The sequence below is a fragment of the Trachemys scripta genome, chromosome 6, assembly GCF_013100865.1.
Source record: "Trachemys scripta elegans isolate TJP31775 chromosome 6, CAS_Tse_1.0, whole genome shotgun sequence".
Taxonomy (NCBI): Eukaryota; Metazoa; Chordata; order Testudines; family Emydidae; genus Trachemys; species Trachemys scripta.
Window position 1 is genome coordinate 55,758,459 of NC_048303.1, and position 19,525 is coordinate 55,777,983.

General features: G+C 37.3%; 1 protein-coding gene across 5 annotated transcripts in view; it reads right to left on the minus strand.

The window, feature by feature from the left end:
- FAM172A (family with sequence similarity 172 member A) overlaps window positions 1-19,525 on the minus strand; it is a 343,790-nt gene that overhangs the window by 89,337 nt on the left and 234,928 nt on the right. For 4 of the 5 annotated variants that reach the window (XM_034774035.1, XM_034774032.1, XM_034774033.1 and 1 more), the window contains one exon: window positions 1,988-2,104. The exons of the other annotated variant lie outside the window; for it this stretch is intronic. In XM_034774035.1, the coding sequence (XP_034629926.1) occupies window positions 1,988-2,104 (117 nt within the window). The remainder of the gene's footprint in view (window positions 1-1,987; window positions 2,105-19,525) is intronic. 5 annotated transcript variants of the gene reach the window in all.

Sequence of the window (19,525 nt, forward strand, 5' to 3'; positions counted from 1 at the left end):
GTGAAGTTCACAAAGCATGGCAGATTTTTGTAAGAAACAGTAGATCAATGAAACTATTGAACTGTGTGGAAAAAAAAAACCCGATGAAAACAAACACTATCCGGTAATGTTATCTTTTTAGTAAAAATGGTTAAAATGTTAGTATTTCCATGTTTCACACAGGCTTTAAGGTTTAAAATAGAGATAAATTTTATAATTTGCATGCCTAATTTTAATTAACAGCTGAATGTAAAAATGCAAATGTAAGAAATTATAAAAGAACTAGGATTTTTATTAGGTATTACATTCATTTGAAATAAATAAAATTAATATTAACTACTGCTAGAACACTACATCATAGAGTTTGAGATAATACAGAAGATTAGCACACAATTAACCAGCTTTTATGTGCAATGTGACACTTGCCTGTAAGAAATAAGTATTCTCGAAAGCGGTGTCAAGATATGTAAATGGATGATTTGTTTTATCATTCATCACAGCTCCTAATAAATTCAAAAATCATGACTTCTACAGGTACTAAAAATAGGCCACCAATGATACAGGAGAGATAGCTTCAATGAAGAATGACTTTTTAAACAATTCATTCTTTCAATGACAGCAATTAGCACTACAGACAGGCAGTGATTAGGTGTACATTTTAATTATTATTATTCATTCTACCAGTAGCCCTAAACCTGATTAAGTAAGAGATAGCTAGGTGATATGTTAGTCTTACTACCACTCACCTACACTTCACATATGTAAAAATACTTTTTATAGGAGATTTCCAATGCTAATGTAAAGTTATGACACTCCATCCACGTTTTAGGCCATTAATCATGTTACTTATTCTTTAACATCTACTCTCTGTAAATGAAATTAAAGGTAATGTACTTGTCTCATTCACACTAAATGTTCAGAGAAAAATGAGTTGTCAGATTCAAATGATAGGACTTAACATTTTCAGTTTTACTGTGTAACATATATTTTAAGGGTTTGATTTCCCATAAAAAATGGGGATTTTTCTGACAGAGCCTAGAGGGGTTAGTATTCTTTATATTTTTAACATTTAAGTCAGAGCTGTCAGACTGCATCCCAGGTGATTCTCTATTCCCATCAGTCATGGCCTATAAAACTATAAGGTTAAGTTAGGAATAGGCAGTCTATAAACAATGTTTCACTAAATCCACAGGAAAACTCACTCCTATTAAAAAGTACAGAATACATTAGTTTATATTAGCACTATATATTGCTTGTTTTAAAATTTCAAAATAAGAATAGATAAATACAGAAAACATTCCCAATGCCAACACTATGACCTTTATTTGATCAGGAACACAGATTCACAAACAAGAGTTTAGTTGATCTCACATTACAAATTATTTCTCTCCTTTTAAATTGCAGCTAGCCCATACTTAATAAATGTATTCTGTTATATTCTACCCACAGAAAAAAAGTTGTGCTTGCTGGCCATAAACCAATATCAGGTTAACCTCAGATCAACTAGCAGTTCCAATAGTACAAAAGTAATAAGAATGCTTTGCTCTTTCACCGAAGGATCTTTAAAGTACATTATAAACAATTAAAACTCTTAACACTTGTGTGAGGTGGATAAATTTACAGGAGTTCTACAGATCATAAACTGAGGCACAAAAAGGTTAAAGGACTTGCTCCACAAAGCAAGCAGATTCAGAATCCAGGAGTCCTAAGTGCCTGCTAGTACCCTACTCTGTGACCAGATCACATGCCTTATATTTGTGTATACCTTGCTGTATAGTAGAAAAGAAAACTACAGTCAGTTTTGATTGGTTTTCACTGGTGACTGAGTTCCCAAAATGTTTTTAATTGAAATTATTTCAGGGACAGATGTAGGCATGCTGTTTACACAGTTCTTTAAAAATGCTTTCTTGTGTATCTTAAAGAAATGGAAGAGGTCAGTATTTAAATACATGTTTGTAGAATCATATATAGCAATGTCTGCCCCAACTCTTTTAAAAACCATTCTCACCTCTCGCATCCATTCTCGAATAGTTTTGCCAGCTTCTTGATGCCACACATTGTGAACAGAGTCTGTCAACGCCACAGCAGTTACCTTATTCTTTACATCTGCCTCTCGTTGAATCATCTGTTAAAAAATATGGGCTTTAAGTTCTTTTTTCACTTGAATGGTGTCTGATTAGTGACAGATAATGATTTTAAATTAAAAAAGCGAGAGTAATACAAGTTGACTTCACTTGTTTTGAAGTTTATACAAATCCTAACAGTTCCAGACATATAGAAAGACCTAATATTTTTTGATAAAAGAAATAATACTAACTTTTAACTCACTGAACTATTCAGTCCTATTATTTTCCATGTGGCTTGACAATTCTAGGATGAAAGGTATCACAGTGAAAAAATGGAAGATTCCCCGAGGACACCTTTTACAAGTTTTTTCAAGTTCCTATTTCTGTGCTTCAGGGAAGCTGGAACCCGTGGTTCACTGTAAGCTACTCATGACTATCATCTACTAATTTTCAGTAGATTGCTGTAGTTTTTCTGATGTACAATCTTACTTTGACTTGTAGGGTTTTTTTTCTTTTTCTATCCAATTTAGCTGCCCTGCGCTCCTACTATGGTCCCAGAATTCAATGTGGTCTTTCTCATGCACACTATCATCAGAGCCTATCATTATTATTTTGTTTGCTAATATACTTGCCTCCATTAAAATTTGACCCTATGACATATCTAAATGATGTGATTACTAAAAACAATAAAATGATAATAACTGCAAATAACACACATGAATTGACAAATATGCTCTAGAACTCAACACTGGTCTTCAAGATAAAGGGACTGCAAAGGAAGAGTGATATCAAAAACAGACAAAAGTTTTTAATCTCCTGACCCTAATTGGTAAAAAACAGGTCACAGAAAGTGTAATGAATTATAGTTATAGAAACTGCATTTCACATCTAGTATTTTCACCATTGTATATGTTGTACTAAATATCATTATTTTTCCAACTTCCTCTCATGTAATGGCTACATGGACAATTTCTCTCTCTAAAGCCAGCCCTTCTTTGTTAATAGAATCAACTATTTTTCAACATAATAGACTACTTCTCTGAAATGATGAGAGACCATTAAAATGGAGTTGTGCATGACTTTTCATATCATAAATAGACATGAAATCCATACTTTTGATACAGAAGCAATGTTTGCCAACATCCTGTACAAACTGTCTTGCTCTTTCTATTTCCTCTAAAGAGTACTGTAGACATGCACATCCTTTTCACTGAGCACTACTAATATTACCACCAAATCACTGCTGCATTTCCACATCTTAAATTGTCATTTTTCATGTATTCCACTTATGCATATTTTAAAATGAATGTAATGAAAATAATACTCTGGCTAGCTGGAAAATATTCACCATCACTGCAAAGTGAAATTCCCATACCTGGTCAGACCAGTGGTTCTTTACCTATCTCTGATAGTGGCCAGTAATAGATGGTTCAGAGGAAAGTCCAAGATACCTTGGAGAATTTTGTAAAAACATTCAGCTTGTTTTGATGAAAGAGATGAATGGTCTGAGGGTTATAGCTAAAATTATTAGATTTTCTATCATTGTACAAGGCCCCAAATAGGCTCAAATTCTATAAAATACATGAAGATGTTGATTCTTCATACACTATAGAAATCACCTGTTCCAAAACCACCTTGCTCTTCTTACACACCCTGTCAAGAGTCAGGTCAAAAGACCCACATGAGCAAAGTCACTGTAGTATACCAAGTCCTGGGTCATACTGTTCTATTTGAAGATTAAGCGGGTGATCCATCAGTTCCAGGAACCAAAACCTTCTGGGACAGCCAAAGGCTAACAACAGTGATGTGCTGGAGGGAGCTCCCAGGTGAAAGTTCTGCTACTAAACTAAAGGGAAGGCTACAGAAATTTCACTACGTCTTATGGAGCTTGCCTCCTCTCTGGATACTGTTAAATAACCCTTGCAAGAGATGATTTACCTCTAGAGTTCATAAATATACTTTTGGACAGTATTTCCCCCCTCCCTTTGTTGTGGTGGAAATGCTGATTGCACCAACTGACTTATCCTTTAAAAACAATTCCAAGGGAAGGATACCTACACACTGCCCCTACAAGATCTTCATACCCAGCTTCCCTAAATTATACAGTTTGAACAATGTACTGTACTATCAATATATTCTGTTTGGCTTTCAGAAACACAGAGCACACTTTTTCAGCAACTGAAAATGAGTTCTTATGTGGGTAGGTAAATCTAACTTAGCTAGATCATAATATGTTCTTATACAATTAGAGACCCATTCTGATAATCTTGGTGAGGAAACTGGTCCTTTCACTTTCACAATGGCTATGAACAATCTAGGTGTGTTCCTGAATGGTTTTGTCCTGATAAGGTAATATGACAGTGCCCTTACTAAATCAAGTGTATGAAGTCTAGCTTCCCCCAAGATGGAATGAGGTTTGGGTAAGAAAACTGGAAGATGAATAAATTGGTTCACATGGAATTCTGAAACAACTTTAAGCAGGAATTTGGGATGAGGCCTGAGAATAATCCTGTCCTTATAAATCACTGTATCGGGGGACCCACCCTGAGGGTCTGAATCGCCCCTACTTGTCAAGAGGATATAATGGCTACTAAAAAAAATAGTCTTCACTGTTAGATGGTACAGGGAACAAAGGAAGAGTCTGTCAACCTTAATACTATATTGAGGTTCCCAAGAGGGAGATGACTCCAAAATTGGAGGGAAAACATGAATAAGGCCCTTAAGGAATCTAGCCACTGTAGGGTAAGAAAATACAGTGTGGCCCTGAATACGAAAGAGGGTGATGTGCAAATATTCCTAAGGAACAATCAGAAAGTGCAGAGTGTTTCAGAGCTAGTAAATAGTCCAATATCACCGAAATGAGTGTTGTCAAGAGAGAGAGCGAGCGGTAGTGCTGAGATGACCAAATATAAAATCTCTTCTGCTAAGCTTTATAAGTCAGTCTAGCTGAAGCTTTCCTGCTTTGGAGCAGAAAGTTCTGAACTTCAGCTGAACAGCTTCTTTTGGTGAATGTCAGCCAGCTGGTATAGCATCTGACTGCTGTGCTGCAAAACTGTTGGGCAGAACAGGCAAAATGATCAGCAGCTACCACTGAGAAGCTTACCAGATCTGAATTCCAGAATTGGCTGGCCTGTGCTAGGACTATCATGGTCCTCGATCCAGTATCTTGCCTAAATCCTCAGGACCATCAATATCACAGAGATCGGGCTGGGGGAGGGACACATACATTAGACCCAGTGTCCAGGGATTCAGAGAGGCATCTAACAGAGAGTCTAGATGGGAGCTCCTCTGGAGCAGAACACTTGGCATTTCTCAGTCTGTGGCACATATTGTGCTGACATTAAACATCACAGCTATGCATTAATTATGTCAACATATATTCAAAAATTTGAGAAAGGTTATTAAAATATGTCTCTATTTCTATAGGAATCCACCAATCAAAATGTATCCTCTACAGCTGTTGGTATAAGAGCTCTCTGGGGCTTCTGGCACACTTAGCCCTTCCGGGCACTCCTGATTAGGAATGGGCAAACTGATTCAGTCAAAATAAGAAATGGTCCAAAATTTCATCCATTTCGTGAACTGAGTATAAACTCTTTTTTAAAAATTTGAATTGGTTGGGAAGTCTCTCCTTCCTCTAGGCCTTCCACCCTCATTTGCTGGTTAAGATATGATATAATATCGGTATGGAGTACTTGTGGCACCTTAGAGACTAACAAATTTATTTGAGCATAAGCTTTCATGGGCTACAGCCCACTTCTTCGGATGCATAGATACGGTATTCCTCAGGTTTCAATGAACATCCAAATGGGCACAAATTCTCAGTAGATGTGCTGGGCTCTGTGAATTGTTTGTAAAAGTAATGGGGCAGGGGAAGGACAGAAGAATTCACAGCCGGGGAGCAATTGAGAGAATTTTCTCTGAAGATCCCTCCTTATAGAGGGGGGACATAGTGCTTATTTCTAAAGACTCCAGTTGCTCACCTGGGAGAGGGGATATGCCTGTAAGCCCTTCCTATGACTCTTTCAAATCTTCACTTCACTCACACTCATAAAAGCAAAGTAGTTAGTCCATCCTAGAGCAGGATTAACTTCTGCGTTATGACTGGTATTTGAATGAGCTTTCCTCTTCCCCGGAGAAACAATCCATTTGATCAAGTAGCAGGTTTGGCTGGGTTGGTGCAAAAAAATGTTAAGGATATTACAATAAGTATAAACCAACAAATGTTCACCTGGCCAGCGAATTTCATTGTTTTCAGGGCTTTAAGTGATTACAGGAGTGTGACATTAAAGTAGTATTTTTGTGGCAATACACAAAATATTGCTGGTACTATTTTGTGAATGGTGCAAATAAAACTCACAATACAATTCTTTGGTATAAAGGCCTCAGGCTGCAACTCTATTAAAACTTTAAACTTAATAAAACAGTTACCCAGCCTCTTTCAGTCCCTGCAATTTTAATACAGGGCTTATAGGAGAAAAGCCTTTGAGGAGCTATAATAAACCTAAAGAACATCAAGTTCCCAACACACTTTCCTTGCTGATTTGTGTTACAGAATAACTTGCTACAGGGCTTGCTTGCTTCTAAGTGTGGAGTCACTATTGTCTGCCATAGTCCACCTCCAATTACCAAACCTGAGGCCAATTTGGGGTACCAGGTTAAAACACAGACCACTCCTATCAGTTCCATAGGAACCAGGTAGTGGGTACACAAACTGAAATACCAGTCATATTGGTGGAAATCTGACTCAGAGTCTCTAACTGAGCCTCGTCAAAGCAACTACAAATTGAGCAATCTAGTCCTCTGGAATGGGACCCACTACTGTCAGTCTAAAACATGATCCAAAGTATAGAAAGCTCACAAACTCATCTAACATCTTCATCTGATGTCTGGGGCTACAGATCTTTCTGTCAACCTGCCTGCCATTGGTCACCATCTACGAGATTTGATAATAGCTCCTCGTTGGTCTCCGAAAGCCTGTTAGAAACCTGTCACCTATAAATGAGATAAAATGTTGGCACTCTGATTAAAATCTGATAGATATAAAGTTTTCCTAAGTAGAAGGCACAGAGATTTTGCTCTCTGCTAGAGCTCAGTCAAGACACTCACCCCAAAGGCATCTACTAGAGGAGAGAAAAGCCATACATTATTATTGACATTCTGATAAATTAGCTGGAGAAATGCAGGTTTGACAGAACTACCATTAAGTGGATACATAATTGGTTAAATAATTGCAAACAAAGAGTAACTATTAATGGAATAATGTCAGATTGGAGGGAGGTCTCAAGTGGAATTCCACAGGGATCTGTTCTGGGTCCAGTATTATTTAACTTCCTTATTAAACACCTGGATGTAGGTATAGAGAGCATAATGATCAAGCTAGCAGATGACACAAAGCTGGGTAGGGGGTTGCCAAAACTTCAGAAGATCAAGCTAAAATTCAGAGGGATCTTGATAAATTGGAGAACTGGGCTATAGACAACAAAATTAAATTCAGGAAAGAAATATAAGGTGCTACATTTCGGGAAGAAAAACAAAATTAACAAACATATAATGGAGGAAAACTGGCTTGGCTGCAGCACTGCTGAGAAGGATCTGGGAGTTGTGGTGGATCACAGCATCACCATGAGTCAGCAGTGTGACGCTGTTGCAAAAAAAGCAAATGCAATTTTAGATTGCATTAACAGAGGCATAACATGCAAGTCACAGGATGTGATAGTACCTGTCTACTCAGTGCTGGTTAGGTCTCAGCTGGAGTATTGTGTCCAATTTTTGTCATCAATGTACAGAAAGGATGTAGAGAAACTGGAAAAGATCCAGAGGCGAGTGACAAAGATGATCAAAGGAATGGAATGCAAGCCATACGAGCAAAGGCTGAACAAACTGCATATGTTTAGTTTAGAAAAGAGGAGATTAAGTGGGGATATATAGTGGTCTTCAGATACTTGAAAGGCTGCCACAAAAGAGATGGAGAAAAGTTGTTATCTTTTGCCACAGAGGGCAGGACATGAGGCAGTGGGTTCAAACTACAGCATAGCAGATTTAGGTTAAATCTCAAGAAAACCTTCCTAACTATACGAATGGTAGAACAATGGAACAGACTGCCTCAGTAGGTTGTGGAAGCTTCTTCACTGGAGGTTTTCAAAAGTTGGCTGGATAGCCATTGGTCTTGGATGGTTTAGACACAAAAAATCCTGCATCTTGGCAGTGGGTTAGACTAGTTGACCCCTGTGGTACCTTCTAACCCTATGATTCTATGATTTAATGGATAATTTGCCTCCAGCTAATATTTTCAATGAAGGTATTTGCTGGGCTACCATTAAAGAGTCTGATCTGGTACGGAACCATACAGAACCATGGAAGAAGAGACTTGAATTGGCTGCATAGCACTGGATTGGCAAACTGGTACTTTATCCTGGTAACAGCCATCTTATGCACCAGATCTAAGCTTTCAGTTTTAAAAAAAGTCTCTATCCCTCATAGCTTTGAAGAAAACTTACAAAATGTGACTAGAGGGTAAATCAAAATAGTAAGGTCTGTCTCAGGGCATGTCTACATGGCAGCTAGGAGATGTGAGTCCAAGCTCAGGGGGACATATGTGTATTACCTCTGCTTGAGCTAGCACACTAAAAATAGCAGTGTGGAAAGACTGGCACAGGCAGTGGCTCAGGCTAGCTACCTGAATCCAGGGGGTCAGGCTGGAATGTACTTGGCCAGCTAACCCAAGCTGCCACCTGTACCACCGTGGCCACACTACTATTTTTAGCACATTAGCTCAAGCAGAATTAGTGTGTGTATTGTCTACCTGTGCTGGGAATCACACTTCTGCTGCTTTTAACTCTTTAACACTCTTAACTATTTCACTGCTGATGAAAGCACGGAAGAAAGAAGAGGGAAAACTGTACTGAAAAGTCTCGAGTATATAGTCTACTGAGTGGTGTCTCATGTTGGTGTGCCAAGTTGGTAGAGGTTGGGCTGTGGAAGGAACTTGGGAGAGTACCTTCACATAGTATTTTCCGGTGTCCCCTGGCCTGCAAGGCACTGTGTACGTATTTGTCTAGTAAAGTAGCAAGTTGTTCAGCCACTCAGATTTAAGAAGAGGCTTGAGAGAATGAGGAAAAAAGCTCAAAGGGTCTAGTGTCACATTATGGAAGAAAGATCTAAAAGTAGGGGAAATTCACACTAAACAGAGAGAAAGAGAGAGAGAGATAATGAGAAACTTTTGCTCCTTGTCTCCCAAACTCTCAAATGTAGTGTCCCACCAGTCTCAGTCTTGTCTACTAGACTATTCAACATCTAAATGAAGCACTGGGAGAGCTAAGTAAACAGCACAGGCTCACTGCCAGTGCTAACTTTTTATCTTATTCTTCCCTATTCTTCTTGTTCCCCTGGCTCTGACTGCCAACCTTTCTGGCTCCTTTCTCCTACTGACTTGGACCTGTGAACTTACCAGTACACCTACTGCTGTGAAGAAAGCTTCAGATTCTCGTGGGGTGAGCTACCAAATCCTCCTGACAATCTTTTGTGAGTCAATTCACCTTGTAAGCCAATTACCATGAGACTAGGTTTAAGGCCTCCGATCCACATGCAGGCTAAACTTACGAAAACTCTACTAGCCATTGTCAAGCAAAAAACGGAGGGAATGGTAGACAGGACAACAAGAGAAGAGAGAGAGAAGAACCTATTTCTTGCCATGATCTACAACCCTGTCTAGAACAGGAAAATAGGCCACATTTGAAAACGTGTTACATACCACAACTTTAAACTGAGTTTGCAACTAGTGTAGATATAGTTTAACAACTTTTAAAAAGTGCTAGCTATTCTAGTTGACAATATGTGGGAACCTATGGTTGACCAGCTAATGTGTTTTCAAAGGTGCTAAAACCTTGTCTACACTAAGTGCTGAACAGTGTTTAAAATATGTTAATGATCATTTTAAAACACTATCTATTTTCCTAGTCCAGATAGGGACTTAAGTAGGGTCCATACCATGCCCAAAGGACCAGAATCTAAGGACTCATCTACATACACTATTGGCACCGATTTAATTTAAGATATGATTTTAAACTCATTCCGTTAAAATCAGTGTCAAAGGATGTGTGGACATTTTTATTTCAGTTTAAACCAAGCTTATATTGATTGATCTTAAATCAATTAGGAAGAGGTTTAAGCTAAAAAGAAATAAACCCCTCAAACAGAAATAAGAGTACTTATACAGGAGTTTGGACTAGTTTAACTATTTCTTTAATCTTTATACTCCCCTCTACACTTTTGGCTATGTCTGTTTGGTAATTTTACGCATAAAATGCACCCCTCTTCTTTGCTGCTCAGATGGAGACTCTACTTTCCCTCTCTTCCCTTTTAAAATAAGGGAACTGCCATCCCTGTCTTGACCCCCCACTTCCTTGCCTTGCTGCCCCCTATGGTTCTCTTCTTCCCTGTACCCAGATGTACCACATTCTTGACTCCCTCCATCCCCTGGCTCACTGCCTTCAGGGCTTCTCCTCCACCCAGATCCCAAGTACAGGAGAAGTTCCAAGGCAGCAGGAAGCACGGAATGTTGCTGCTGAGTCTGAGGCTCTTGACCCAGCAGCAGCCTTTCCCTGAGTCCCCTCTCTACTACCTTCCACTGTCCCAGGACCCCCTCTGTGCTACAGGATCATACATTGAAGGCAAGACTCAGTGGCAGGGCAGGTCTATGTCCTTAGCCCCAAGGCTCTTGCACACAGCTCTGCTGAGCCCTGAAGGTCATGGGATTGGAGGAGCTTCTTGTGACAGCTATTGTGACAGCTCCTCCTACAGGCTCTAAATTCCAATGACTGGCCATCAGTTCACAAAAGTTGGCAATACTACAATACTGCCTTCTGCTGGCTGCTCAGAGGAGACACCCTTTCCCCACTACCACCCCCAGGTTGGAAAAGTTGCCATTCTCTCCATCTCTCACATCCATCACTGTCCTCAACATTCCCCTCAGCCTCCCTATTGCCCCCCCCATCCTCCTTCAACCCCTAAATCTGCCTCTTGCTCACCCCAGTGCCCTCATTAAGGGCAGCCTCACTTCCACGTGACTGTAAGGAAACGGCAGCCATCTTGCTGGCTTTAGCTTCACTGACAAAAATAGGAATAGTGTCAATTTTGAATAAGGGAAAATTTGTGAGTTGGCAGTATTTCATCATGTTTTCAAGAGACAGATAAAAAACAACAAAAATCACCAGTCACAATAAAATTGAAAGAATATGCAGTTTTTTGATTTTTATAGAATAAGGCTAAAATAGATATAACATTACTCTGTTGTATTTTATGTGATCTAAAGCTACTGTACACAAATAAATATATATAACAAATTTGTGAGAATGAAAGAACTAATACACAAGGGTTGAAAGGGGAATGTAGGTTGAAAGGGGAATATTTTTTTAACCATCACTAAGAAAATGGCCCATAGCTAATGAGAGACAAAGCCTCAAGTGAGTTATGAAAGTCTCTCTCATATGGGTAAATTCAGAACTTGAAATCCAGAGCCCAGTTTAAAAATGACCACAATAGTGAAAATGATTTGAAATAAAACCAGGTAAAACAGTAAGTTTTATTATGTTTTAAATTTCCAAAGTGATAAAATGTTACTTCCATGTCTACAATATCCAAAGGGGTATTTGTGAAATTTTTACTTCTTCTGTTTTTGTAATCAACTCTAATACTCTCTTCATGTACATATCAATTCAATGTTCTGTTTCCATGTGTTTTCTTTCATACTCTCTCTCACACACACACAACATATAGAGCATGTGCATAGCGATAATCATCAGTATGGCAAATCCTGAAGTTCTCATTCAGTTTTCAGTAAGAATTTTGGTTAAGTAAGGCCCGAATAATTATTTAAGGATTTAGTTCTATATTATCATATATTCACACAAATATACATGCACACATTATTTCTCTAAAGGTATGGAGTTTAAAAGCAAAGAGCAAAGCTGGGTGTTATGCAGAGCACCTCACTGATGGACATGAAGTCTAACACCCTGGTTATTTAAACACTAACAGCTGGATTTCCACTATAGCAATAGGATAAGACAACATTCACTTTTCCTGTACTTTGAAGCTTCAACTTCAATTCTTGCAACCTTTGACTAACTTCAGGAAGGAAAAGTCTCTCCACAAGCAAGATCACTAAGGGAGAGGGTATGTAAACTGACACTTTTGGGGTCACAAACTCATGAAGATAACTCTGTAGTCACTGGTTAGGCAATGGCAAATTATGATTTATTATTACAGGCAGCCAGAAGAGAGCAGTAATAACTTCCTTTCCTGTTCCTGCTTAAATTGTGCTGCTATATGCATGCTCCCTCAACAAAAAAGCCTGTGGTGTCTGTGTGATAAAAAAAACAAACAAAATAAAACAAACACACACCTAGCAAATGACCTAGAGACTGGAAGTTTGAAAAAGAGACCATAGTAAACCAGAGAAGGAAGTTTGATAAACAATAACTGACCATGCAGAAAATGGCTCACACCTTTTGTGAGATGGGGGAAAGAAAGGTAAAATTAGGACGCGGTTTTTATGAAGAAGCTCTTCCATATATAGAATGGTGTTTATGAAGCAGTGTAAAGAGTATTTGAACTAGAAATGGAAATGCTTAGGTTAAAATAAAGATCTTCCAGCTCAATGTACAATATAGGCCTAATTTTTAAAATCCAGCCTAATGCTCTGTGCCTGTAAACTTTCAGGCCCAAATAACTGTGGCTACAATTTTGCTGTTGAGGGAACACACACATTGCCCTCCTAAGAGGCAGCACAGTAGAACATGAGAGAGCTTGGGATGCACTGTTTTGGTGCTGCTTCGAGGAAGCACAGTACATCTGTGCATAGCCCAGAATACAAGGCAGTGATCAACTACCACAAATCAGACTTGAGTATTTATGGCATGTGCATACATGGTCTGTCAATAGAAATCCTGTTGGATAGCAGAAAATCCACAAAGGAAAGAAGAGTATGATTTGTTCACATTAATGTTGGCTTTTCGATATTATTTATGGTGCTTAAATTCTATGGCAATGAGTGCCTTTATAAAAGTATCAGTGAACTTTCTGAAAGTTTCTTATTTATCATATACAGTTTCATTAGAGTGAGTTTAGCATAATTTACTTGCATGGTCTAATTCTCTCTCTCACCATAGTGTGCACACACACACACACACACGACCGATATTTCTGACATATAAAAATGTTGCTGTTCATTTACGCTGGTGTTGTTAGGAACAGAAGAAATAAGTCTGCAGATTCTGGATCATACTCCACCTTAGATCTTTGCACTAAACTCCAAGTGATGCCTCCTAGTCTTCCCACCTGTGGTCTCCAAAGCTTTAAAATGAGCATGCTGAAGGCCACACGTCCTATTGCTGTGTGTGAAGAACCCACCCTTGTCAATTTTCAAATCCTTACTCAAAAATAAATTGTGAAGTCCACAAATTCTAACCCATGTCAGTAAAAATTATTTCACATCCCATGATATTAAAAATATGCTGTAAAATGGAGCCTGTCTCTGGATCTCCTGCTGCATTTCATGTTTGATTGTGTTATCTGTCTCCTAAATTGTAAGTTCTTTGAAATAGGACCATGTCTTCTTTTGTGCCTTGTACAGAACTGAGCAGACAATTAGCACTTAAAGAAACTAACCTGACAGATAGGCTTTCTTTTATGCTCTTTGTAAAAATTGAGAGTTAATAAAAAAATACATACTAGCCTTACAGTTAGGTCACATGCAGCACCAGCAATCCTTGGTGTTTACTTTCAAAACATATTACCAATCACTGGCCAGGTACTCCAAGTGACTCACTGCTCCTAAATTCCACAAGAAATACTCTGATCCAAATGGCAACTGATTTTTACCAGTTTCTTTTTGCCTAAAGTCTCATCACACCATCAAAGTTGATCACAACAGGCTCTCTAGGGTTCTTTATTTCACCGCCACCACTGCAATTCAATTAGTTTCTAGCTTTTCAGGGTAGAGTGAAGGTTACGGACATCAGTCACATACTTCTGCTAGCTCCCCAATACCCCTCTTATATTTGTCTGTATTGCTACTTTTAGTGATATACCTTATGTCAATGCGATTATATTATGCATAATATGTGATTATATTATATCACAAGGCAAAGATTACAATGTGAGTATGTCACTCCAGCATCTTTTGTTGCTTTTGGCAACTCCATTCTCCACCTTTCATAATGGGGAGGACCTTAACCTGGAGTGTGTCTTCCTTGCAAAGTGCACTCTGATATTTGGGCTAGTCCCACTTGAGGGACAAATTCTTGAAAAAACTCCCTTTATATACATAAATATCTGGGTTACATTTAGAGGCCTTAGGGATGGTCTACACCTAGTTTACATTGATTTAACTATATTGGTGTGGAAACTGATGTAGTTAAATAGGCACAATTTCATTTCCAAATATTTTCTTTTGACCATTTCAAAAAGTTTTGGTTTGACTTTTTGTTTAGAAACAGCATTTATGTAGATAATTAGCTGAATTTTAAAAAGAATGAAACACAGGTGAAAATGACCTGCAATGGAAAAAAAAAACATTTTGGGTCAAACAAAGTTATTTGTTTGATCCAAAGCTAAATGAATTTATTTTTATTTTTCAGTTCAGCATGCAAACTGAAAAATAAAGATAAGTACCTTTATACCAGTATACTTGCATCCACAGGGGGTTGCATCAATTTAACATCAGCTTCTAAACCGATGCATAAAATTTGTACAAAAACTGTGTATAGACAAACCCTTAGTCTTCTCAATATTGCCAGAGAACACAAGTGAGCTTGCCTATTCCTAGAGCTCTTTTGGTGTGGCCTCAAAATAGAGAAGGCTGAGGTAACTGTTGGAATAAAATTAGGTTCCCCTGTGGAAAAAGAGTAAAGTTTCACACCAGACTTGAAAGGAAGCTTTCATGAACTTAACAACAGCTGTGCCGTAAATGTTTAGGATTTTAGTTTTTTTCTTCCTGTAACCTATGAGTGAACTTTTAAAATGCCTGGCTTGGGTTTATAAACCTTCATCTTGGCTGGAACAACTTTATGAAACTGGCAGTCAACTCTCACTCTTTTCACCTATACTGCTAATTTTAGGTTCTTTTGTTTCTAGTGGTGGTCATTCCATGTGGTGAATCCCCTTCCATTTTCCTCACTTCTTAATGTCGATGCAGACTTGAACATCAAAGGAAAAGGTGGGCAAGGATGGTGACTTATCATTCTCTAAGATGGACAGAGGGGCCATGTACAGGTAAAAGGTTTCCCCTTGCAGGAGCACTAGGGTATCTGTGCACATCTGGTTGTATTAAAATGGCCTCTGAGATTACTGTTATTTATAAAATCCTTCTGGCACTGCTCAAAAGCCCCAGTCAAGATCCCCATTCCGCTAGGAACTATACAGACACACAGGAAAACATGATCCTTAGCCTGAACTGCTTACAGTCTAACTAGAAACAAAACACAAGTGAGTGTAACAAATAGTAGAAGAGAAGGGGGGAAAAGAGATAATAAGATCACGAAGTTACCTGGCTAGCTATGTGTGCAACTAGATGGTTCCCAATAATTTGAAGGTTTTATTTCCTATATAAATTGATAAATATCAGCTATCCTCATCTGCCACTCAACCTAGACTTCATTACTTAGCTTATTTCTTGCACCACAGGAAAATGGGTCTGGAGAAGGAATTTGACGAAAGTATGGGTCATAGCCTTACAGATTAGTTCAGAAATGCAGTTTGTGACCATTAAGGTCTGTTTCAGAATTGCAGGTACTATTTGCTGGACACTTACATTTGGAATGTTTGGTGAGGTGTTTTAATAAAGGCTATAACCTATTGTTTTTCCATACTGCAGATTCACATACTTTGTTCTCCCAGCAGGCTGTGGCATCAGTAAAGCAGAAGAGGTAGTTACATCACTTCAGTTCTGGGGAAAGTTTGTGCAAAAAAAGAGCTTGTTGACATGACTTGTTTAATCTATGGAGACCTAGAATCTTCATTTGAGATCGATGAAATCTCTAGCTCTGTCCTGTGTATCAGAATAACTACAGTAATACATATACAGCTTAACTGTCACATCAGAAGAAATGTTATTAGGTTTTTTCTTCATTTAATTTAAAAAAAAATCATTTTAACATGTCATAGTTGTATGTATGACTGTGTGTATATTTATATTTAGATAGCTATATAGCAATAAAATGTAAAAACTATTTCCACATAAATGTACAAATTACACATATTAGCTAGCTATAGTTTCAGGTTCATATATTAATGAACCAGAAACAATATTCACTTTATAGTGAGCATCCTCTAGTTCTACCCATCCTAATGGAAAACATAACACTTCAAATCAGTGACAAGAAGGGCAGAATCTTTAAACCTATCATTTTGACATCTGATGATAACACTGATAAAAGATGGCACTGGAAAATTTACACTCAGAGAGCTTATACTATATATAATACTTGATATTATAAAAATTCAGGATGACCTGTGCAAAATAGATGCACACCAGCACAAGTAGTAAAACTGCTAAATTATTGCCAAAAATGTTTGTTTCATGTGTGTTTATAAGTTTACAGAAAGAAAGCAGTAAATAAAATGTCACTTACCTTGTATATATGTCATGAAGTGCATTAAAGGAATCAGTGTGGCAAGATAATCAATATAAAAACAAGATATATTACTTTTTAAAAAAAAAATACTGTTGTCAATTTTACCCTGTAGACCATATTCCTGTATTTATAGTTTTTAATACATTGTGAATTTTTTCCCCTTTCTTTTTCTATATACTATATATATAGTATAAGCTCTCTGAGTGAAAATTCTATATATATATATACGGACATGTACTTTGTGCCACTTTGTTTTTCAGTATTTCTCCTTATTTGAACTTTTCCAACATTTCTCTGGACATGTTTCAACTACAGAGTTCATGTAGAGAATGGGAGTCTGTGCTGTACCACAGTCTCATATCTTCCACATCATTAATACAGCATCAAAATCATTAATAAAAAGTATTTCATGTATTAGCCAAAATAAATTTGCTAATACAGTATATTTCTTCTCAGACTAAATAAGCAATAATTTTATTTGGACTTTTAAGCTGCTGCAATTTAAAAAATGTTATATTAGCTAAGTTAATCAATGCTGAAGTAATTTAGAATGATACAGTTCAAATAAAATTAAAACTTACCAGTGCAATACATAAGAAAGCTGACAACATATAGTCATGCTAGTGAAAAGTGTAATTGACAGAATTAGAGAATAAATTCTTGTATTTAACCTTAGTCAAACCAGATGTAGCATGGGCAGTGACAGTGCAAGCCTCACTCATATTGCTCCACTAATGTACTTAAAACCATTTTTTGAAGGGACCCTTTCTATTCGTTAGCAGGTAGTTTGGTCTCACTTATAGAAATATTCTCAATTGAGACTGCCTGCATGGGTGCTAAATGTGATTTTCACTGGCCATAGGACTGACTCCACTAATTTATTTCATAAAGACCACTGAGAAGCCATCAGCTGGTAACAGCTTTTGGTCACTACTAAACAGGGGGCAGATTTGAACCAGTGACCTAGAAGTGAAAGACTTTGTAATCTGATTATCAATCCCTTGAGCCATACCATCCCTCTCTCTTTCATTTTTACTGATAAGAGAAAAAGAGTCTTATTACCTAAGCAACTTTTGTAGCCTGTTAGCAATGCAAAAGCTTTCATTTAGTACTTAAAAAGGAATGTCTCATGGGCACGCTTATTAGACCATCTCAAGCACAGACTCTGTATTATTTTTCTCTATTAATTTCAAAATAAATGTATTGGTATAAAAGTGTATCACAATGCTTTTTCTGATGATTTATAGTAAAATTCTAGCTGATTATAATAGGTGCTGATGAGATGTTTTTACATAGCTGTAGAGTCAACAGATCACTTACTAGCAAACCAAGAGAAAACATGCACCTCTGTCAGCAAATATTCCAAAGTGTACAAATATATTATTGAACTATTGTGTACATAACAGCTGGTAGGCATTTTAATCATTTGTTTTTCATATCATACTGTATTTTTTTTAAAGTAGACATTAAAATGAGTTTTCCTATTCTGAGGCACAACTGTTGGCGGATCTTGTAGTCTGGTAATAAAATATTATCTTAATGTACTAAGATGTTCTCCCAAATGTGCCAAAATCCAAAAAGTGCTGAAAATTATCTCCTATGCCATGAGGATGCTATTGTTTCTCCTTTTCCTCCGTGGGCCTCTTCTCAAGACCTTCAGGAAGAAATCTCTAAGACCTTTTCTGTCAGTTTCCTACTTTTCTACAGACACTGTGGTGTGCACATTAACACTGCTTCCCTTTGGCTTGAGGTAATAAACAATTAGCTACAGCACAGTGGTGTGATGTTCATGTTATTCTTTGCTATACTACACCCAACCAATGTCTCAAAAATTAATGCGAGTATATCAGGATCTGAAATTAACTTTTTATAGCCAAAAGCAACATCCTGCTAGGAGAGAAAAAACCTATTATAACATTGCTGGCATCTGATGGCTTGTAGACAGTTAGTACCACCAAGAAAACCATAAAATGTTGACTATAACAAAATCTGCCCCATATTGATTAATCAGTGCTTATGAACTGATAAAGCATAACTAGGTGATGCCTGTTCTTCTGAAATGACAGATCTATTACTAAAGAATAGGTAGGAATTCAAACTGTTCATGACTATTATATTATGTGGTAATAATTAGAAAAGCTACATATTAAAAACAACTTGTAGTATTGTCCTCTCAGAACACTGCAAGAACTTCTAATAGGATTTTTCATAAAATAATATATGCAGTCTGATAATACTGTAATACTTAAAAGTATATATTAGTACTATATAAGGATCAGTCATTAAAAATCACGTTAAAATTTTTAAAAAATTGTGGACTAAACAAGTATATTTCTAATTTAGCCTGTGTGTGCAAAATTTGATCTGTTTTATTTGTTTGCCATTTAACATATCAATTCCCATAATTTCAGCTAATAATTTAAAGTACTATTAAAGTGGTTTCTTAATACATATCTTACAAACTAACTAATATGAAATTGTGTCTGATATGATCTAACCTGGGCATTATTGTTTTGACCCAATGGTTCATATTGATATTAATTTTCTGACATTTGTAAGTGGTTATTGTTTACCCATAATTCTGTGATTTGCTAAACAATAATTACACAGTAATCAGTGAACAAATCCTTTTAGGATAATGTAATTGACGGATACTTTCATTACTGAAGATATATTTTTTAACTTCCTGTTCTTGTCCTCTGCTTATCTTTCTCTTGACCTTTGTTCAAATGAATCACACTAACTCTTCAATGCTTTCTCTCACTTTCTTTCTAAAGCTGTTCATCACACTTGCTGGCTAGAAGCACAGCTGGCAAGGGATCTAAACCTCATCACAGGACAAAC